The 24316-nt window shown below is 37.5% G+C and overlaps 2 protein-coding genes across 3 annotated transcripts in view; one reads left to right on the forward strand and one right to left on the reverse strand.

The window, feature by feature from the left end:
* LOC112045911 (ataxin-2 homolog) overlaps nt 1-13124 on the forward strand; it is a 53511-nt gene extending 40387 nt beyond the window's left edge. For both annotated transcript variants that reach the window (XM_052883162.1, XM_052883163.1), the window contains exon 19: nt 921-13124. In XM_052883162.1, coding sequence (XP_052739122.1) covers nt 921-992 — 72 coding nt within the window. In that variant the 3' untranslated portion in view covers nt 993-13124. The remainder of the gene's footprint in view (nt 1-920) is intronic.
* A 315-nt stretch (nt 13125-13439) lies between these two features.
* On the reverse strand, nt 13440-24295 carry LOC112045902 (vacuolar protein sorting-associated protein 45). Its single transcript, XM_024082286.2, has 9 exons — nt 24103-24295; nt 22485-22683; nt 21545-21694; nt 20594-20853; nt 18730-18864; nt 17853-17993; nt 17535-17672; nt 16888-17139; nt 13440-14762 (listed from the first exon to the last, which is right to left on the reverse strand). The coding sequence occupies exons 1-9, from the start codon at nt 24193-24195 to the stop codon at nt 14421-14423; spliced, it is 1710 nt and encodes a 569-aa protein (XP_023938054.1). The 5' UTR covers nt 24196-24295; the 3' UTR covers nt 13440-14420.
* Nucleotides 24296-24316: the final 21 nt, after the last annotated feature.

The following is a 24316-nucleotide window of genomic DNA, read 5'->3' on the forward strand; positions in this document are numbered from 1 at the left end:
ACTACTGCTATTAGTCTAAGATCCATATTAGAAACGACCTTCACCCATCTGTTTAATGGATGAAAAGTGTTTTATATCAAATTTAGTATGATGAAAAATATATTCCGAGTAGGTTAAACGTATGTTTTTATTACTATTTCTGTGTTTAACGAGATTCTAGGAAAACTGTGAGTCAAAGCATTTAAATCTTTTTTAAGCAAAATATTGGATATGCTTTAGTTTGACATGTATGTTTACTAATACTGTGACGTCATGAAATGGTGGGCAGAGTTTTTTTTGGCGTTTGAAAAAATAAATAGAATGCGCAATTTTGACTAGAGTTTATAAAAGAATCTTTTACTATTTTAACACGCTTATTTAGCTTCATTTGTAACTATGTCTTGTCTTCGATGAGGATGAAATTTTGCACTCGCTCTAAGTTCTGATGACAATACATGACTAGTTAATAAACGTCATTACAAATCCAATATGGGGCGGTCTCCACAAGACCACCCCCATCATATAGATATCAAATGAAAGCGTTTGCTGTCAGGAATATGAAAAAAATAGTCACGTGACTTAATTCCAATATGGTGGATAAGTTATTTGAAATGCATCCTCATGATATGGGTATGAAGCGTGTTTTTTTAGTTTTTTTAAACTAATTATTTTATTTATTTTAATAATTAAAATTGATATATTTCGGATAATTATTTATACATTAGAATAATAATTAATATTGTTTATATTAAATTTACCACCTCCGGAAGGTGGCAGGCATCGATTGGATGCAAAAAGCCAAAGATAGAGCCGGCTGGCGCTACTTAAAAGAGGCCTATGTCCAGCAGTGGATACATGATGGCTGATGATGATGATGATGATGATGATGATGATGATGATGATGATATTAAATTTGATACGAGTGAACTACCGTATTGCAGCAAGTGTTGCTGCCCCCGCAGCACGGCGCGGGCGGCGCGAGCACGCCGGGCGTGCACTCCACGCACCCGTAACCCGTGCGCCGCCTCCGCGCCCACCGTCGATACTGAGCCGCGCCCGCGTCGCACGCGCTGCATTTAGAGTACTACCCGCGGTACTGACGTTCTGTGTGACCTGACACCGCGAGTGCTGTGAACGAGTGTCGTTTGTTTGTCGTCCAATAAGGAAAAAGACTTTAAAGTGCATCAGTATTTTTGTTTCGTGTCTACCCTCAATTAAAGCAAAATCTTTTTTTGTTATCTGACTACCCGCGCTTTTTTTGCAACAGTTTTATTTTCTCTATTTTTTTCTTTTGTTATGAATATATTTATGAAAATTTCAAACGACAGTTTCTATATATATCACGCTTACTCATTGTCTGAAAGTCGTTGTTAAATATGACGTAGTTATGAGATTTTTAATAACAGTACTTTGTGTTTTAACTTCATCATTTTGCTGAATTAGTTAAACAAACGAATGATTCATCTATATTATAACCTTGAAATTGTGTTTTATTTGAGGGTAGTATCCATATTGTGTTTTAGCATAGTAAGCTATTGAGATTTTCATGTCAATATATCGACTATTATCGATACTACTTCGAATCGAAATAATTTATAAGTTTGTTTTAATCATCCCGATCATAAAAGCGATGACCATACAATCGATTTCTCGATATACTGAAATGGGAATCTTGATGAACTTTGTTATTTAAAAATTGTGTGTACGACACAATGTGTACTTTAAGATGAATATTATAAGCAATAATACAGCATACGATGTACTTGTGAAAACGTTTAAAGATGGCAACAACAATGGCAATGTCTGTCTGTCTACTGTGTAATGTAAAAATATTCTAAATGCAGACAAAGACGACGCAACGCGAACATTCTAGGTGTTTTTCAAATGTAAATATAAAAGAGATAGAGCTAATATATTGTATAACTTCTATATAGAGTTTATAATTTAAATCATATTACACATTTTTGAGCAAACGAAACAATCGACAATATGCTCTACACTATAATTATTTCTATTTCAATTTTTAAAAATACATGAGCGAAGTTTGACCTTTAAATGAAGAAAATCTTTTCAAAAATATTCACCATAACTTTGGTCATACTTAAATTTTTTTAAGATAATTTTTTGTCTAATATCTAAGATCGCCAATAAATTATTTTGACTTGTAAATAAATTTTGAAGTATTTAATAAATACTTACATTCATACATTCATAATTATTTACAAAGACTTTTCTCGATATCTACAACAGATTTATTATATGATCAAAATAAGAAACAATACTAAATTAGTATTCATAAAAAGCACTCGAATTTCTATCCAGCCAGATAGCAATTATAACGAGTAAATCAAATAAATATTTTCAAGTAAATTAAATACAGTATCAACAAATAAATAAACTAAATCTCATACTGTCAAAATTTTAACGTGTCGAATTTGTGACTAAAAGTAAAAAATATAACAGAAAGTGAAAGTGATTTTATGTTGCTCGATATTGCTATAACGACATTATTGTATCATTTTTATGGTGTTGAAATACCGTAATATGTATGATATATATCGATGTATTAGCTCTATCTTAGAAAGCACACTTGAAATGTGAACGAAAAGTAATAATTAAGATGCCTTACCGTAGTGTATACGTGTATCGCAAGTCATTGGTGGACCTTATATTTATAAATCCGAGTATTATATACATACGAACAAAGTTAGGTTGGCAACACTGGTGTGTATTTGTCTATGGTCACGCCGCGAATGCTGAAAATGCAGCGGTTATGATTTTAAGGTATCCTATATCCAAACACGAATACTTGGTATTTTTTTAATATTACGAATGTAGAAAAACCCTTTTTTTTTAAATATGACCATTTTCCTGTTCCCCCTCCAATTAGTCAGAACTGACAGTTAGGAGTGGGCACAAAAGTCCCACGGGCAGGGATCGAATCACTACCTCTCTGTTATGAATCCAGCCTCTTAACCAACTGAACTATTGAGGTTTATGTTTATAGCAATGTATGGGATTTCTATAGTACGATTATTAATTCCAGTCAGTAAAATGACAAGTGCAACTGTCACTGATATGTCAGTTTACTGACTGGAATTAATGATCTAACATACAATTAATCTTACTTAAGATCATTAATTCCAATCAGTAAAATGACATTTCAATGATAGTTGCATTTGTCATTTTACTGACTGAAATTAATAATCGTACTATACTTGTATTCTGACGTATATTCTGACGTCAAAAAACTTGTTTATCATTTGATTGTGTAAAATAAATCGCATATTATACCGATACAGAAAGACTTCAATATAATAAATCCGTGACATTGTTAATTGTTATTACTTGTACTGGGTATACATATCTTAGTGTTGCCAACTTCGGAGTTTGTTTGTTACCAGTGTAAAAAAAATCGGTTTTATTAAGAGCGGCGGCGATTGATGCATTATGTAAGTATATTTGTGTGAACGGTATGATGTATGCAAGGGTGTCTGTGTGTCTGTCCTTGGCACCAACGAAAGACATCGCCAAGGAGAGATGTGTATTATAGGTAGATAAATTTTTCCTTGGGCTGGCGGAATTAAAAAAAAACTCAAAATGGTCTTTATAACCTGATAAAATATGGTCCAATTATATTTGTTTTTTTTTTTTTTTGGGAAAGATTAAGAATATGCATAAGATAGCCATCCTTTTCACTATGTTTCCTCTGGAAAGAGTTGGCTTTACTTTTCAAAAGTTTTATGATTTCTTTGGTGAGAGTTTTGAATTCCGTCGGCCGTCTTGTTTCCTGAAACGTTACCTTAACGGTTGCGTTTGTATTTATTTAGCTATACGTTAGTGTTAATGTTTCCCGCGCGAATTGACGCGAGAACTGTCAATTATGCACTGTCAAGTGATTTCAAGGTTTATTGTTATCTGTGGACTTACTTATTTGAATAGTTTGCGTTATCTATGGATGGTTCAGTGTTGCTAGTTTAACTGAGGAATTGGAGATAACGATTTTTAATTTAAATTTAAACTTTAAACGAATAATAATATTCACTATTCCTTCCATATTATGATAATAAATAACAATAAATTAAACTGAAATCAAAAATGCCGTAGATTTGTCTTTAAAGTGGCAACTTTATAGATTTTTATTTAATAAATAACGCATTTATTTATTTCGTTATTTATTATTATTTATTAAACTGCCTTTAATGCTCAGTTAAACTATTATAAAAAAAAAACCTACTTAAGTCTTTAATTTTATATCAAAAAAAAAAAATAAGCTGAATAATTCTTATACATATAAGATACTCTACTAGCACTAAATATATAATAATATATTTATTACATATTTATTTCTACGCAAACTGCCTATGAGATGTGCTGCTGCGTTGTTGAGGCCCGCGTGTGTGTGGTTAGTGCAAATAGAATTGACAATAAAAAGAAATTGATAGATATAGGTAACGCGTGAGAGCACTTGTGCACTGTCTTATATGACTCCGAGAAAAAAATCACCGGCTTATTAGCCGAAATTAAGTCTTACCGCTGCCTGTATTTCTTCAATAATTTTCGGTCACGCTTTCGAGTAGTGCACAAGTGCTTTAACCCGGGAATTATTACACCATGACGGGGGTTTTGAGTCTTGTGCTGATCGCACAGTGCACTCGCCGCGAAGGCGACGCATTTAAGAAGGGAATATTGTAGAAACCGTGTAAAGTGACGTCATCACATTGGACGTCATACCTGAACATGGCAATAGGCTAGTTGACGCATTTTTTTAAATGGTTTTAAATAGTTCATTACCGTTATATTTGACTAAAGAACATTTTTCATATTTTTTTGAGACGTGATTATATGAAAATATTAGTTTTTTAATATGTTTTGGACAATACGAGCCAAAACGCCTTTCGACCATGACAGTCTATATTTCAACTGTTTCATGACGTCACTACAATAAATCCCATACAAATAGAGCGTTTGACAAAAATATAGTTAACAATTAATTCGACGTTTAGTAAATCATGGGTGTTAGTGTCGTCACAAAATGGACGACAGCGTTATTGACGTTTGGAAAATTTGAAAAAATACGTGGTATTTAAATTAAATTTTAAATGAAATCCTTAACTCTTATTAATTGGTATCGATATATTTCGGGCCCTTATTCCATGTACTACACGAAATTAATATTGTTTATATTAAGTTTGATATGAGTCATCTGCCTTATTGTGAAATTGCGTCGCTTTCGATGCGCGCTGCATTGTAAAATCAGCCTTATTGCAACAGGAAACGGCTCAAAATGTCATTTTGTCGGTCATGGAAACTATAATTACATAAATTTAACGTGTAAATAAAATAGGGCGTTCGGATCACTATCGCAAGCTTGATTGTTTTTACATTTTCGTGCCCGGTCCTGGGAAATAATCGTAAAAGATCAATAAAAATTATATATAACTTGGGGGTAGTTACAAAATAACGATAAATAATATAAGAAGATATAAAAACGTAGATATAACAGTATTATTTGTTCCAAAAAAGTAAGTTTTTTTTCAGAAACAACACGAATAAAGTGCAGAAAAATAGTCAATCGCTTGTATATTATGGGTAGCTTACACATTTCCAAGTTGCAGCTACTGTTACACGTCTGCTTCTTCGTACAAAATATATGAGCCACTTAATTTCAACATTTTTGGCCTGTCAGGGCACATTTTTAATGAATCACTCTCGTTGCCGGTCTAACGGAATCCCGGAATTATTTGCTTACAGCTCGTGAGATGGCATTTGTACGAATTATTGTTAACGGCTAAGTTACGTTTGAAGTTAAAAAGTTTATTTTTGATGAATGGTAGTGTCTACAGACACTGTCACTAACAAGTGTAACTTGGCCAATAAATTCATTGGTACAGAATATGCAGATTCTTATATATCCACTGTTTTTACTTATCTCAAATTAATAGACGCATCTTGTTTCAGTTACTTACATGAGTTATTGGCGAATTTTCGCCCTTTTTCAATTCTATGGCAGCTTTTAGCAATGACAGTAGCTGTTGTATTGTACAGCCAGCAACTCGCTATGATGTTGTTATACTCAGAGGCACAATTATCCGCCCACTTTAGTATACTCGCGTCATATTAAAGAGGGCGGATAATTGTGCCTACGTACACTGCGTATAATAAGGACCGGGCACTGTACAGCAATTTGGTTATGCAAACGAATCATTTTTTTTCCGATGCGTATAAATTTTCACACTTTGCTTTATTATTTTTATTTAATAAATAATAATCAGTTTAATATATGAAAGCTTAAGTTTAATAAATGATTTTAATAGAATGTTTAATATATAACCAAGAATATAAAAATATAAGTGGCCGTAAACCACATGTATGTTTTCAGTATAATATTTTCTAATGGGCATTAATTTCTTACGTGCATTGATATTATAAAGATATAGATAGGGTATTTATATTATTGAAATAAAAAAATCTCAAATTATAGTACATTCCTATAGATTATTATTATCATCGATTAAATGTAAAGGGGTTGTTGAATAAACAAGAACGAATTTGATTAAAAATTTTGTCAAAAAGAATTATACAAAAAATACCTAAATATCCTAATGATTAAAAAAATATAAATAGATATTGAATAAAAAAAGCACGCCGCAATGACAAATAGAAAATAGTATATTGAACAAAGTATATAATATGTAAAACTTAGGGGACCCCCTAAAAACGAAGGCGACCAAAGTCGGTACATCCTACCGTATCATATTCGGTTTCTATTTACAGGGTAGGTAACCTAGTTTGGGGCCAGACGCGTCTGTGAATGTTTGTTTGTTTGTTTGTTATATATGAAGGGGGGCTAGTCCATGACCTCCGCGCGGTGCTCCCTGGGTAGCGCCAAATGTGGACATCACATTCACATTTCTTCCAAATTTGTCGAGGGCACGCGCAGAATGACGTCAAATTGTGTGGCTGGTGAAATTGAAACTGTTATCGAACCCTTACAATGGGCGTGCTGTGTCTTTAATACCCCAATGCATTCTTAAATATTTTTGGTCATGTAAAAATTGGCACAAAACTGTGCCTTGCATGATACACGTTTCCTTGTGCTTTTAAATGAATCTTTATTTCATATTGTACCAAAAAATATAATATGTTTTTCATGTTGATTAAGACATACATCATTATGAGAGTATGTACATTATGCACTGTATATATCACATATGGAATCTTTGTATTATAGAAGTTCATTGCTTATGAATGTTTGATAACAGTCTTAATATTCTTTTGTGTAGAGCATTTATTTATAGAGCCACTTAAATCTAGGGATATTGTGCCCTTTTTCGTGAACTTTTTGCCCAGTTCCTATAAATGACATTATGTTATGAAACATTATTTTATTCATAAAAAGTTAAAAAAGAGAAACATAAAGAAAGGTTTCATGTACCGTTGAGTAGAGCTTACGATACGATCTTTCGTAATGACCGGAAAAACACCGCGAGTATGTATTCGAAAGAAAAACGATTCGTTTTTTACGTATAGGAACGGGTTAATATTGTTCAATGAGCGATTAAACGTTTATTACTTGAGATTACAATACTCATTAATTCATTAAATATTTAACGAATAAGTTGTCGCCGTTGAGCTCTGTTTACTATTATTTATGATTCGTTTGTAAAGAGAAATTAACGCGTATTATATAATAAACTAGGTGTACGTATTGTAATAAACGCACTTAGTATACATAATTATTTGATATATAATATGAAGAGATTGATGAAGTATCTATAAAAGAAATTCCTAAGTCCATAGATAGTCTAAGATAGTTGTACAATTGTACATATTATGTATATATAAGAAATATTAAAGGCTCGAGCCCTTTCCCGAAACGGCTTCTATTCGTGTATAATTTGTGATGTATATTATATAATATTCTAAAAAAAAATCACAAAAAAATATGGAATGGGCCTATATGACCCGTACCGCGGTGTTCACTTGTTAGACGTAGGATTACTTCGCTCGAAGACCTTGGTATGGGTCGTTCGTAGTTTGTACTTTTTTTTTTCTTTGTTTTATTTTTTTTTATTAAATTTTATTATCGCGTGAATGCGTTCAGCGCGAATGTTTGTTGCTAGTGACGTGAGTGAGAGAAAATTCTATGTGCGTTTGTTCTTTGTTGTACGCCATACAAATTAATATGAAATATTATATCCATATATAATTTCGTGTCCCATCACTATTTTGGAGGATAGGTCTTGTTTTATGGTAGTGTTATTAAGACACAATAGATCGCTATATAATCTAACGTAGAGATGTTCTTTTCTTGTTTCGGAATAAAAATAAGAAGCGGAGGTGTATTCACCGGTTTACCGATTTTGTTACACGCTCGGTTGTGACTTTGTATGAATAAACAACCGAAAACATTTTATTTGTAAACGTTTTGAATGTTCATTTATTTTTGTGAAGGCGGGGTCACATCGTGGTTGTCTTAACGTATTGTAGTGTTAACATTCGTATAAGTTATTTAAGCGTTCACAATATGAGCGCTGGCAAGAATATATAATATATAGTATATTATATACCTATATATAAATGAATAATTCCTTTTGAAAATTTAGTTCACTTGTGATAGTCGTAAAAAATATTTGTAACCATTTTCGCGGAGAAATTTTTATACAAAATGACTTTTTGGTGTGCGGAAAGATCATTTTATAGATTTACATTGTAAGTAATTTTTGGGGGTCGGATGTTTTTTTGGAAAATATGTATATTGTGAGCCCGCAAACATTTGCAACGAAAATGTAACATTTTTGTTTACTGCTTGTAACTAGAAATTATAAATACAACTTATTTAGGGGGCGCTCTCACTACAGTATATCCATGTTTTGATGGGCTACTTTTGACAGACTTTTCTGATAATTTTACTTACATGAAACTAAAAATAAACCTAAATGGGTAAATCCAAGGTAATGCCCAACCTTTATGCATGAAATATAAATGGCACTAAATTTACAAAAATGACGATTTAGTGTAATTTAAAAAAAATACATAGGCAATTAGTAAATCATAACATTCATACATCGATCTCCTATTAAAAAGTGGATGCACAATCAGCGACCAAAAAACGTCCCCACTCAATGAGTGCCAAACACAACTTTTTGGCACTCAATTCAAGTAGTCGCATTTGCAAATTCAACCTTAAACTTGATCCTTAAGGTTGAAATTGCTCTGAATTTGGGATTTTATTGAATATTGAACTATATTTAAAGGCCTTTAGGTATAATTTTCTTTACCAATAATTCTAAAACTGTCAAAGCAAAATTGGCCAGTTTTTAAGTGAACTTTTCTACATGATTGTGCGTCCTTTTATTATAAGAGGTCGCATTCACACTTTATGTTTTTATAGATATTGAAAAGCTTTTTAATGTTGAACACATTTCAGTGTTCAATAATGTCTAGATGAAATAATGAATTTTAGACTCGCGAGCGCCCTTAAAGTTAATTATTATCACTACTCATATAAAAAAAAAATGTCTATTAAAATGGTTGTACAAAGGCCTGCGTACATAGTTTGCGGCTACTCGTTTGATAAGTAAACACTTGATACTGTTTTGTATGGAACTTGCATGATAGAAACCCCTTTTTAACCAACTTCATATATTGTGTTGACATGAATTTTATGTGTGTTCTTCGATGATAACGTTTTAAAAGTGGTGTTTAACTTGACTATAATTTGAGTTTATTTACAAGGAGCTGCAAACTGTGTGAATAATGTAAACCATAGCCGGTAACAAGTAATTAGTTTGTTTGTGCAACTATATAAATATGTATAATACTGTATATATTATGTAGTATGTATCATAAGAATTTTTTTACTACAATACAAAACTACAAATGAATTTATAAATTCCTAAAATTACATATATATGTTACAGATGGATGCCAAATATTATATTAACATGTACGTTAATTTCAATGTTCTTTTTTATATGTCTATGTACATATACATATATATATATCATATATATAAAAATTGACAAGAAAGTTTGGCTCTTAAGATGAAAAAATACGGATGGTATAAAATTTTGAAAAAAAAAAGCATGTACACTATGAATAAAGTAATTGTTCTATATGTTATAATGAAAAGCCATTTCTTTTGTCAAAAAAGGTGATGTATGTGAAAAATGACTTAATGGTTGGTAGAGTTATCCCCAAACTGCATGAAAAAGAAAGTTTAAGAAATTAAATTAATCAATATTAAATTATCACGTGCCTTGACCGAAACATTGCAAATTGATTTGATGTTACAACTCGTGCGTATTAACTTGACGCCTGGTTGTAATGATGTTTGTACTAAGATTTGTATGGATCTGCTTGGTAGCCAGGTGTCAAGTTAATGCGCACGGGTTATAATACATAGCTGCTTAGCTTGTACACAGAGCTACAAACTTAATTGACAGATCTAAAAATGTTGTTAACATACACGTCATGTTCTTTGAAATAAAGAACAGAACAGAAGAAGATGCACTATTACTGCACTAGACTGTCAATTTGGTTTATAAAATTTGTATTGAACCGAGTGTACACCTTTCATGTTTTAACGTATTCTCATGTTAAGATGTCATTTGCATTATTTTTTTTTCTAATTTTTAGTACAAATGTTGAACAATGTTGCCTATAAAACTTTAATGCTCAGAAGTTATCGTAGCAATTTTTTTTCTTTATTTTTCACAAAAAATAAATTGAAACAGTCCGCCTAAATAGTACTTCCGGACTGTTTCGAATTTTTGATGAGATTTTGATTAATATTTTTAATTAATTATTTTTTTAAATTTTAAAGCGGAAACATCCTTTGTAATCCTTAACCCTTTATCAACAGTGATCCTAAATACTAATTTCAATGTAGGTATGCAACTAAATTGACTACAGAAAAAGTAGTGCCATTAATCAATTTCAAATATTTGAAGTAAATTTTTTCACATTGAATGCTCAGATGATGCAGAACCAAGTGAAATTTTATATTTGACTAATTGTTTCTTTGGCTACTAGTTCAAATACTACTCGTACATCAAATGAAATTCTTGCCATGAGAATATGATAAAGACAAAATTTAAAAAATATGAAAGGTACTTGAAAATTTAAATTTTTTTTTATGTAACTTTTTAATTTGCTGAGGAACTTTATTATATGATTACATACAGCTTTAGTAATAATAATTCGTACCCACCAAAAGATGGCACTTATTATATTGCGAATGTAAATATTTTCACACTGTACGACAGGGTTATGTTGTATACATTTTTGCAGACATCGATTGTTTAATGTAAGTTCTCCGCAACATTGAAAAATGTCAAATAATTGTTACAGCATAAACACGCAAGATTTAATGTCAATTTGGCTAATGAAAGTAGAGACTGAAATAGTCCGCAAAATTTAAAAAATCATTTAAACAAATTAAATAAACATGCGTTTTTATAATTTGTTATTTCTTTTTTTGTGTATACATCACTATACTATATATACTATAAGTATTAAACTCAGTTATTCCAATATTTGCACTATAGTTTTGAGAATTTACTCCGATTTCTTTTTTATTTGGCGGGTGATTTCTGCTTTCTACTTTCATTAGCCAAACACTGTGTTTTTAGTTATTTTACCCCTGACATGTATTTCGATCGATAATAAATTACGCCAAAACTAGTGATGACTAGTAACAAAGTGGTATAAAATGACATAGGTAAAATAACCGAAAGAAATGTAATCGCATGGGTCAGACATTTCATTTGCAATCTGAAGAGATGTCAATTAGTTTGATGTCAAATTTTAAATTCCAAAAATTAGAAAATTTTAAATTTTATGTTTGACTGTATGTATATTTTACAAATATGTAAACCAAAAACTTTTAAAATTCAATTTAGTCCTCACAATGAAGACTATATTGAATTTGAAAGCCTTTAGTTAGCTGTCAAAGGCTTTTTAATATATTTTTTTTTGTCAAAGAAGGCCTTAACCGTTTGGTTATGTCTTCATCAAGTGGTGAATTGTCGTGTACAGCGATCACCACAGCTCTGTTAGCTATCTGTAAAAGGCCCCCTACATCTTGCGATTGTTGTCCGACTGTCGGATCGTGTAAAGGGTCCTTAATGTTCGACTATTCCGTAGGGCTGCTGTTTTGTGTTATTATTCCTAATGCCTTATTCGATTTGTAGCCCTGAGGGCTGTTGTGAAGGTATTACCAGCTCGGTCCGTGCCACCTTTGTGGTATCCTGGTGCCGTAAAATGACAGTCTGCATCAAAATGGGGGCCACATGTGAGTTTATTTTGCGCAAACATTTGGACAAATTTTGTGGAAAATTTAAAAGTCTGTAAAGTGCGTTTTTATATTTGATACAGTTCCTATTTAAATATTTACTTATCCCTATAAAAGAACTCGATGACTATATTAATTCTTACCTTTTTAACGCATTGTAATAAATGTTTTAGCATTCCATGGATTCACCGTGCGAGTGACGGGTCCATCGTAGTACAATATTAGATACAGAAAAATATTACATTACAAATGGAATATTTTGAAGCAAAAAAAGTATGCAAAAGACTACTTTGCTTGTAACTTAATTTTAAACTTTCAATAGTTTCTTTATTTGTTGCCCTGTTTAAAGTGGAAGCTATCTGAAAACTCCACCAAGCTGTATAATTATGTATTTTTATATAGCTATAGCGCAAGGCCAGTTTTGGAACCCTCGGAACTTTTTAAGTTTTTTACCACCAACAACGTTTCAAATGTGCTTGTAACCAAGCTTATTTGAAATAAATTAATTTTGAATTTGAATTTTATATTTGTTGAAATGTTTGCGCAATGTTACCCACATTTGACTGGTTTGATCAAATGTTTGCGCAATGTTACATTTGTTTCCGTCGGGCGACAGGGTGCCACACTGAGCGGCGGGATTGTGTAAGACTGAAAGAGATGTGCGGTTTTATATGAAGCATGTATAAATGTATGATGAAATGATGCTTGGCTTGAGGTCGTTATGATTTGAGGTGTGATGCTTGGCGAGCCGGGACGGCGCCGTTTTACTATGTCGAGTGACGCGTACAGCTGTGTCAATATTTTTAAATAAAAAATTATTAAAAAATGTGTTTTGAACACAACACTCACGACTTTTAATTTTATCTTTACTTTTTTTTAATCCCTCTACATAGGAGTTAAGTGTAAGTAGGTACTTATCTTATCTGTAAACTAATCGGATAGGCCGATTTGGAATAGGTTCTTAGTTATACATCTACGGTAAAATCTGATAAGCCAAACCGAGATTTTACCATTTTTCAAAGAATCTTTGTATTCTGTAGAAAATTCTGAAAAAACATATAAACTTTTTTTTAAATGGATTAAATGGAACGCGCTTGTCTAGGAATTACTTGGTGGCAGGGAAAAAAGTTGGCATTCACCAGAACAAAAAAAACGTAAATTTCATTTAATCAATGATTTATTTATAAATAATAAATTACCATAACTTATAGCTTAACGTAATTATAATATACAAGGACATCACAGGAACATTTGCTTAAACTAGATATTCATAATCAGGAATAAAGTGGATACCTACCACTAGGGTAATTAATATGTTTATATAGCGCCAAAATCTAGCTTTGCGTTTATTGGGACATACTAATACGACTTAGTTTGGCGATAAATATAAATGTATTCAGGTAAGATTACTATACATTATAGTCCGATGCAGTCTTGACGTTTTCGAACATCGTGTGCTCAGCTGCGCAATAGAATATTTTAGGTATCAACGGTTAAGTAGGGGCGCAGCGGCTGGGCATCACCCCGCATGCGCCTCCCACCCACCGGAAGTCGCGCGTAGAATAACCCGCACCTTATTTCGGAGACGTCATAAATATTGCATCCGACTATAAGTAATTGAATACATTAGGGACCAGTGTCCCCAACTGATACGTGTCAAATAGACTAACCGTAATTGTCAATGAAAGATACTTTAAAATAATATCAAATGACAAATACAAAAGTTGTGAATAAGAACGTGATAAAAATATAGATAGTGAATCCAACTTATCAAAAGGTATTGAAACCGATCCATATAATCACTTGCTTCTATACTCCTTACTTCCTCATGAATAAATCTGGGAACGGGCATACCATACCACATTCCTACAATACTATAGTATTTCTAGTTTTTGAAGACAATTTGGTTTTGTATATACCTAGTAGTGAGGAATACAGACAAATATAACAGGCGCGTTGCTGAGTATAGAAGGAACAACAGCAACGGTTTTTTGGTAAACGGGTTTTAATGTCACTTCTGTGTCACTCGAAATATATTTGTTTGTTGTGTTACACACACAAGTGCTAGTTCTGTCAGCTTAGTACATCCAAAAAGGCAATCTGTCTTCCAAGAACTTCTTCATCAAGACAAAGGAGTAATTTATATGTTGCGGATATGCCGCGTATGCGTCCTATGCACGCCCTGCATAGCGGATTTGACTTCCTCCAAGAAAGACGTGGAGTTGTGTATATTGGTGCCGCCCAGCACCACCCTGACCCCAGGGTTCGCCTGGTTGATCTGCCGCACGCAGAGGGACTCCTCATAGGTGGCGCCACCCACTATGAACACGATGACGTCCTGGGGCCGTCTGCCGGCGGAGAGGTCGTCGCCACCGCAGATGGGGTAGAGGTTCTCTCGCAGTTTGCCCTTGATCAGGTCTTCGAGCGTGTCCTTGAGGAGCGGCGTGTGTTGCGTGTAGATGTTCTCCACACCGCTCAGCCCCTGTGAAATTGATAAGATGCCATTTGGTTTATTGAGTATATTGAATTTATTTCTTTCATATTCAATTTCGACGGCCTGTCTGGCAGTTACTAGTGCTGTGGTGAATCGAGTACAGGACTTCTCTGTTGAGAAGTCCTGTACTAGATTATCAGCTCGGGTCAGTTTAGAATTTTATAATTGAATCGGTTCTGGTCTAGTGGTTATGGTAGGCATTGGCTGTAGCTAGTTACCTAACCGGCAAAGACGTACCGCGCAGCGCGTGGCGTTCCGGTACGATGTCGCGTAATAATCATCAGAGATATGGGTAGAATAAACTAGTACCTCTTCCAAGGAAGCCTGCATCGTTACTTGACATAAGGTGAGATCGCAGTCAAAGGCTAACTTGTCATTGAATAAGAAAACCCAACTGACCACACAAAGAATCCTTAGCTCTCCCTTTGAACGTTCGTTCGCTTCACCCGATTAAACTTATCGTAACGCATTACATTGACTCTCCAAGTCAAGCGTACGTAAAGAAATTTTAATCTATTCAAAATATCAGACAGAATAGGCAGATCAGAGGCAGCCCGCGAGCGCGGCAGCACGTGCTCATCCCACTCACCCGGAACAGTCTCTTGGTGATCTTGTCGGCGTCCTGCAGGCCGAACAGGTCGCTCTGCCGCGCGTGCGCGCCGCCGTACTCCAGCAGCAGCACCGGCAGCGCCGCACAGTCGGGAGCGCGCTTGCGCAGCGCGTCCACGAGCGCGGCAGCACGTGCTCATCCCACTCACCCGGAACAGTCTCTTGGTGATCTTGTCGGCGTCCTGCAGGCCGAACAGGTCGCTCTGCCGCGCGTGCGCGCCGCCGTACTCCAGCAGCAGCACCGGCAGCGCCGCACAGTCGGGAGCGCGCTTGCGCAGCGCGTCCACGAGCGCGGCAGCACGTGCTCATCCCACTCACCCGGAACAGTCTCTTGGTGATCTTGTCGGCGTCCTGCAGGCCGAACAGGTCGCTCTGCCGCGCGTGCGCGCCGCCGTACTCCAGCAGCAGCACCGGCAGCGCCGCAGTGTCGGGCGCGCGCTTGCGCAGCGCGTGCACGAGCGCGGCAGCACGTGCTCATCCCACTCACCCGGAACAGTCTCTTGGTGATCTTGTCGGCGTCCTGCAGGCCGAACAGGTCGCTCTGCCGCGCGTGCGCGCCGCCGTACTCCAGCAGCAGCACCGGCAGCGCCGCAGTGTCGGGCGCGCGCTTGCGCAGCGCGTGCACGAGCGCGGCAGCACGTGCTCATCCCACTCACCCGGAACAGTCTCTTGGTGATCTTGTCGGCGTCCTGCAGGCCGAACAGGTCGCTCTGCCGCGCGTGCGCGCCGCCGTACTCCAGCAGCAGCACCGGCAGCGCCGCAGTGTCGGGCGCGCGCTTGCGCAGCGCGTGCACGAGCGCGGCAGCACGTGCTCATCCCACTCACCCGGAACAGTCTCTTGGTGATCTTGTCGGCGTCCTGCAGGCCGAACAGGTCGCTCTGCCGCGCGTGCGCGCCGCCGTACTCCAGCAGCAGCACCGGCAGCGCCGCAGTGTCGGGCGCGCGCTTGCGCAGCGCGTGCACGAGCGCGGCAGCACGTGCTCATCCCACTCACCCGGAACAGTCTCTTGGTGATCTTGTCGGCGTCCTGCAGGCCGAACAGGTCGCTCTGCCGCGCGTGCGCGCCGCCGTACTCCAGCAACAGCACCGGCAGCGCCGCACAGTCGGGCGCGCGCTTGCGCAGCGCGTCCACGAGCGCGGCAGCACGTGCTCATCGCCACTCACCCGGAACAGTCTCTTGGTGATCTTGTCGGCGTCCTGCAGGCCGAACAGGTCGCTCTGCCGCGCGTGCGCGCCGCCGTACTCCAGCAACAGCACCGGCAGCGCCGCACAGTCGGGCGCGCGCTTGCGCAGCGCGTCCACGAGCGCGGCAGCACGTGCTCATCGCCACTCACCCGGAACAGTCTCTTGGTGATCTTGTCGGCGTCCTGCAGGCCGAACAGGTCGCTCTGCCGCGCGTGCGCGCCGCCGTACTCCAGCAACAGCACCGGCAGCGCCGCACAGTCGGGCGCGCGCTTGCGCAGCGCGTCCACGAGCGCGGCAGCACGTGCTCATCGCCACTCACCCGGAACAGTCTCTTGGTGATCTTGTCGGCGTCCTGCAGGCCGAACAGGTCGCTCTGCCGCGCGTGCGCGCCGCCGTACTCCAGCAACAGCACCGGCAGCGCCGCACAGTCGGGCGCGCGCTTGCGCAGCGTGTCCACGAGCGCGGGCAGCACGTTGCCGGCGTGCTTCTCGTAGCGCAGCCCGTACAGCGCCACCAGCCGCGTCACGTCCTCCGCGCGCAGCGACTCGTTGGCCAGCATGGCTTTTAGTCGCTGTAGATTGATGAAATATATGTTAACTCCAACATCTTGGGAAAGCGGAGGGTTGGTTGAACCCTAATAGGGGGACTGATGATGACAGACCATACGCCTGAAGTAAAACTTTTATTAAAAATAAAAATTAAGCGCCATCTGTGAGCCTCAGGCATAACTGCATCGGAACAGGTTCTTGGAGTGTACAAAAAGGGACTGTTTCAAAGTTCTCTAGCAGCGCCATCTACTGATAGTTTAAAATAACAGACAGTGTTTCACTGTGCCTATAGATGGCAGCACCTCGACCGATTACACTTTTCGTAACGCAATTACCAACTTACTCCAAGTCAAGTGTGCGTAAAGAAGTTTTACTTCAAAACTTAAACCCAGACGTATAAACTGTAAACAACGCTGACCTGCTGCTGCTTGCCGTGGTCGGAGTGGCAGACCAGCTCCTGCTCCAGCTCGGACACTTCCATGAGGTGGCGGCGCGCCACGCAGCTCGACAGCTCGCCCACCACCGTAATGTGTTTCGTCACGGTGCCCGACATTTTCTGGTCATTACAAGTAATTAAGTGACGTCATTTTAAATCTAGTGATCAATCAATGAATCGTTTTATTTCGCCAGAAGATGGAAGGTACATTTAATCTTCTATTTCAATTAAGCTTCTATCGCATATCCTATCAAAATAGGCGTGCAAAATAAATACATACAAATCCAATGGACTGCGTACCTTAAACAGAGGGTAGGTTTCGACAAAGTTCTTCATGTCGGCGATGCTTTCCACTTTCTGGTGACTCTTGGCCTTCTTCTGGAACTCGTCCATCAGCGACTTCATCGTTTGACCGATTTCACCAAAGTTTGAGTACAGGTTCTGAGGAATATCAAAGATTGAATACAAACAAAACATCAGTATCATTTGGTGTCATATGTATTTCTAACAGGTTTACTGCTCTTAAGACCTTGATCCAGAAGGGGCGATTTCGACGCGCATCGATTAGCGAGACATACACACGTTGGCAAGGTAAGACATGTGATGTGACGCGATGTATTTGCGCCTAGTACCTAAGTAATGGATGTAGTGCGCCAACAACGATGTAGTGCGCCAATCTCGGCACTATTAGTAATATGTCGTATTACTAATAATGCCAACATGGGAACATCAATCTCTTTTAAATATTGGATAGAAGCAGGCGTTACTTTGCGGAAGTTCATCATGATTATATAATGATTTATTTATTTTGCTATTATCCGCGAAAAGTCGACGAACCCATGCGACAACGTCACCCAGGTTCGACAAAATACTCTCTACGTACGTTTTACCCCGAAACCGGAGCATCCTCATTCCATCAGGAGATGTTGACTCTACAACGTGCAATTGAAATTGGTTTCGAAGTGAAACGTACGTAGAGAGTATTTTGTCGGACCTGGGTGACGTTGTCGCATGGGTTCGTCGACTTTTCGCGGATGATAGCAAAATAAATAAATCATTATATAATCAATCTCTTTTGTTGGGTTGAGACGAAAGAGGGCCAGAGAAAGCTCCACCGCTATTCGTCAATATTTGTCTTTTTCTCTTTATGAGATTTATCGTTGACGTAGAACCTTACCTTGGCATAGAACTCGTCCTGTTCCGCAGAGAGCACAACCTCCTTGAAGTCCTTGTGCACGTCGGGCACGTGCGCCAGACTCACGCGGTTGTTGTTGATGGTCAGCAGCTCGTGCACCATCGCCTGGTAGGTCCACTGCACACACAGCATTGACTTATATATGCTTAGCTACAATTATCTATATTTATACTTATAATAAGATTGTAATAGGACCAATTTTGTACATTAATTGGTTATTGGATTGATTAGGTTGCGTTTTAGATTAAACTTCCAACAAATGTTGTCAAAATATTGCAACTATTTTAGAATTTAAATAAATCAATATTGCAACTAATTTACACCTAACCTTGACAATTTATATACTTTAGCCTTCCTCATGAATCACTGTGTTTATTGATAAAAACTACACAAACCACATGAAAATCTATTTGGTCGTTTTCTTTATCGCGAACAGATGCAGTGGAGGGCTTTGTTTTATAATAGATATGTATAAATTAATTTTGTAAAGTACACTTACACACACTTTTACTGTAAAGGCGTCAAATGCAATATGTCAACGCCGCAATGTTACTCAAGGCAATAATTGCAGAATAATTTCTACAGGCGTTTACTTTATTGTATAATATCTCATTTATCTACCTACCTGCGACTATTTTACATTATTATATTAAATGTCATTCACTTGTGTTCCATCTTCCATTACAAAGTAATACACATATTCAATATCAAAAGGCCTTTTAATTAACAAAACCACGAAGATCAAGTCCGACAGCAAACACAATATAAGTTGCGTTGTCTTGATATTTGTTGCCATGCATCCTCAGGTATTATGTTTATAAAATAAAATAACACCTAAGATGTCAAAAATCCGAAATTAGTAACATGTGTTAATACACACACCACACAAACCCAAGCAACAATACATATATAACACTAGCGGACACCCGCGACTTCGTCCGCGTAAATTTCGATGTCAACTTTACTACTACCCCTACCCCACCCTACCCCTACCCTACCAATACCCCAACCCTACCCAACCCCTACATCTACCCTACCCCTACCGTACCCTACCCTACCCCTACCCCAAACCTACTCCTACTCTACCCCTACCTTACCTACACCCTACCCCCATCCTACCCCTACCCTACCCGTACCCTATCCCTTTCCTACCCCTATCCCACCCGTACCCCTATCTCACGCCTATCCTACCCCTAACCTACCACTTCCCTATCCTACCCGTAATGAAAGCGCCGGGCGTCATATAGCGGAATTTCTGCGTCTTTTAGAAATTTTGTATTATCTCCGAAACTATTTAAGTAATTAACATACTGTAAAGGGCAAATCTTATCTCCATAATATCCTTGTGATTATTAAATAATTTATTTTAATAAGGATTAAAGTTTAGTTGTATAAATAATGACGTAAACCTAAGTATATAAAATTAATAATTTTTAAAACACAAAAGGTACTATATCTGCTAATATATAGAAGATAGATATATGGTGTCGCGGACTTTTTTGTAGAACTTTTAAAGATACATAAAGTCTCCATACATTAATTTCAATTTTACACAATAGTTAAGGCAGCGCATGCGAATAAGTCTGTTTAAGAGGATTTTCAGTCCGACCTGTGTGATAAAAACTGTGATAACTCGGCTAATATATATGATACCAATATAAAATATAGCCTATAGCACTCCCCGATAATGTAGCATTCTACTGGTGAAAGAATTTTTAAAATCGGACCAGTAGTTCCGAAGATTACCCCATTTAAAAAATGTGACAAACTTACAAACTTACAAACTTTACCTCTTTATAATATTAGTATAGAAGTATAGATATAGATTTATCAATCAAGCACATACCTGACTCAGCAAAGGCGTGACAGGATCATCCCTCCTGTCCAGTATCAACAGCTGCGGCGGCGGCACGTCCCCGTTGAACGGTATGTTGTTGTCCATGAGCACCGCCTCCCTCCGCACCAGCTCGCGCACGCGGTCGGCGAGGCGCGCGCTCACCTCGGAGCCGGCCTCGTAGCGGATGACGGGGCGGCGCTTGAGCGACAGGAGCAACGCGAGGAGCCCTTGCGAGCATCGCTGCAGGTGCTGTTGGTTCCATGAACGACCTGCAACGTTTATTCCAATCGAACACTTTGGACTGACTGTTACCAATGTTTTTTTAATTCTATTTTGCAAGATGTCCATGTGGTTTTAGTTTGTCTCTAGGCTGGTTGTTCACACTAACTCACGGACTCGGTCAGTAAATATCAAATATGCAGCATAATATGAAAGTGTTTACGTGTAAAACGCACCCACTGCGATTGAGAATATAGCAGGCAAACTAGCAGCACTTGCTGGCCTTGCAGATAACTTGTGATGTTATTTGTATTCTATTCTCAAAATCCATCCATTCCTTATCAATTTTGTGCACGCCAAATTCCCATTTTTTGTCCTCTCTAAATTTAGGTATGAATTGTCATTAAAAATGATAGATCTTAACTTGCTACCCCACAACATTATCTTGTGAAGACAAAATTATGAATATGTGGCCAAACTGGAAAGGGGTTGTTTAAAAAATGTAGTCCGTTTTTTGTCCTCCCTTTATTATCCCTGACAATAGGTCATACTCATGCAAGTGTAGTCCACTGCGCCCAACAACTCGGCCGTGCTCATCTCTTGTAAGTGAAGTACTAGCCATACCAGTCAGAACTCCATTTCTCTTGCCAGCACAAATGTTAGTACAGTGATTAATTTCAATAAATTTTGGAATTTATCCCAGTAGCAAAGTTCATGTTAATTGATAACATGGATACGTACCATGCAAACAGCCAATTATGTTGAAGGAGAACAGATGTCTGTCCACTGCGAGGTAGTCTGCAAACACCTCCTGCACCTCGCGCACTGTCTCCTGCTCGTCGCACTCCGCCAGTGTCTTGATGTCTGCCTTGGACACTACATTGCTGAAATCTGACAACAAAAACAAGAGAAGTGAGAATTTATACAATTATTGAGTACCCATTTGATTTAACAAAAGTATTTTTAGTATCGCCACACACAATAGCACAGAACCACAAATGCTGCCATCTAAAGCCAAAGTCTTTTAAAGCATATGGTGGTTACCGGCATTGTTGCTTTTCACAGATCACAGATCCCTGCAAATGATCTCAATGAAACCATGATTTTAAAACTGCATGTACTAAGATGCTAAACTGGTCTATATTTATTTTTTTGACTGTTTATATATCCAATTTTATTGTATGATTAAATAAATATCCAATTTTATTGTATGACTAGCGGACTCGGTCAAGCTTCGCTTTAAATATTGGATAGAAGCAGGCGTCACTTTGCGGAAGTTCATCATGATTATATAATGATTTATTTATTTTGCTATCATCCGCGAAAAGTCGACGAACCCATGCGACAACGTCACCCAGGTCCGGCAAAATACTCTCTACGTACGTTTCACCCCGAAACCGGAGCATCCTCAGGAGATGTTGACTCTACAACGTGCAATTGCAAAGTCAATAAATGACTTTGCAATTAAAGGGGGGTAGGCTACCCTTCCCCTGCCCTACCCTATCCCTTTTTCTTTGCTATAAACCTCACGGAGCCCGAGACCTTTCCAACGAATGCAAAACCGTGGAAATCGGTTCGTGCGTTCTGGAGTTATAGATAGCGTCAGGAAGGAAAACCCGACTTATTTTTATATAGTAGATTAAATAAAACGCTTATCATAGGTTATGAAAAGTGCACTCACAAATAAAATAAACTCCATATTTGGGACAGCGCAGCTCTCTGGAGAGCAATGCAATGTTCTCAGAGGTGGGGCGCACAAACACAATACACTTCATATGCTTCAGATTGTCCCACTTGGCGTGGCTGTCTATTCTTTCAAACAGATACACCTCCTTTTGCAGGATCTCTGATTGGCTGAAAACCATGCTGACTATACTTGTCTGAAACAAAATATTTCATATAAATATTTCATTTTCCATGTTGGCAATTCCTAAATTTTTATTCTGTTTTTTAAACATTTCTTCTTTTTTTGAAAGAGGAAAGTATTTGAAAGCCTCAACAGCTCAGCAGTAAGAGCTGTTGGACTCATCACCGAGGGGTGCTGGTTCGATCCCTGCCTGCTGAGAGGATTTACCATAGAAGTTGAAAAAGTTGAAGCTTAGGGCTGCAAAATTGCTGTGATAGCAGAATTGGGCTATACTTATCTATCTTTCTTAGCCCATTACAGGACATTGTTATATAAGTAGTGTGTTCAGTAAAAACAAACTTTGCTTTTCAAAGCTTAAAAATTCACCCAAAAAGAAGATAAATAATCCAGAAACTATATCAAAGCCATACTCAATGTGTACTGCTTATCAGCAAACCAATTAAAAATGAGGATATAAATTGCTAGTCATTTCACACCTAATTATAATTATAATTAACTAATAAGTTTGATTAATAACCTTAGAACAATTAGAGTTATATATAGTGTGAATCAGTTTATAAATCAATACAAACTTTTTATATAACAATATTGGTTTTTTTATCTTCAGTTTGTTTGTTGGTGAACAATGCATATAGATCGGCACACACCTTTAGTGTAGATTATTACCTAAAAAAAGGAACTAACATCATTGTTAACAGTGCATCTAATTTAAGAAGTCAGTACCGTACAGTTAGGGCACCAAATTTGTAAATTCAGCACGGTCAGACATTTTATTTTTCTTTTAGCAGAAGAATAATAGCCATTGCTTCTAAATATGACCAAAATTCCCATTCCCTGCCATCTAGTCAGGAAAGATTGTATTTGGAGAAGGTACAACAATACTCCAACAGGGCGGGGATTGAACCACTAACCCTTGGTGATGATTCAGATAGTTTTACCGTTTTAGCTATTGAGGCTCTGAGAGATTGAATGGGACAGTTAAAGAAGTTTATCTTCAGTTGTGTTCAAAGTCTGTTGTATTTATTTGAGGACGCTTAATTTATTAAACATTAAATTTAGGAATTTGATTGTCTTAAGTGACTAAATCTAAGCTGATGGTAAGCTTAATCTATTGCTTGTCATCAATCTACCCACAAATACAATACTCTGGTGTAGTGTACACTAACAACAATAAGCACTTAGCACCCGCTCGCTGTCAAAACGATAAAAAAATTCGAACATGATATATAAGTACAAACTTATCTTTGGCCATTTAGCACAGGGGGTGGGGCAATAACTTTGTATTAAATGGAACCCTAATATTTGTCTCAAAAATGTAATTTAATTCAATATTTAACTTTTACCATTCTTAGGGATCACAAAACAACTTAACTATGAATTAAAGCCCTAGAACTGTTTATTTTGTTAGTCGACGTAGATGAAATCCACTTACAGTCTCTTTATCCATTAGTATTACTTTCATTCCAGGTCCACTCTCCTCAGTCATTTTAGTTATATACATTTTAACAGCCTGTACCACATTCATTTTGTATTTTTATGATGTTTATTATTTATCAATAAATTTTCAAAAAATTCAAAACAAAACTCAGATTTGATTTCTCAACACCACTGTCTTGTCAATGTCAATGTCAATCATGTATATGTCA

Source organism: Bicyclus anynana, chromosome 8 (genome assembly GCF_947172395.1).
Source record: "Bicyclus anynana chromosome 8, ilBicAnyn1.1, whole genome shotgun sequence".
NCBI classification, from domain to species: domain Eukaryota; kingdom Metazoa; phylum Arthropoda; class Insecta; order Lepidoptera; family Nymphalidae; genus Bicyclus; species Bicyclus anynana.

What these genes read in the sequence shown, in the direction of transcription:
- LOC112045902 (XM_024082286.2), bottom strand. Translation starts at nt 24,195, where the DNA reads ATGAATGTGGTACAGGCTGTTAAAATGTATATAACTAAAATGACTGAG. An exon ending in CATAATTGGCTGTTTGCATG is followed by an intron (nt 20,854 to 21,544) that starts GTACGTATCCAT and finishes TAAACGTTGCAG; the next exon opens with GTCGTTCATGGAACCAACAG. An exon ending in AGGACGAGTTCTATGCCAAG is followed by an intron (nt 17,994 to 18,729) that starts GTAAGGTTCTAC and finishes GATATTCCTCAG; the next exon opens with AACCTGTACTCAAACTTTGG.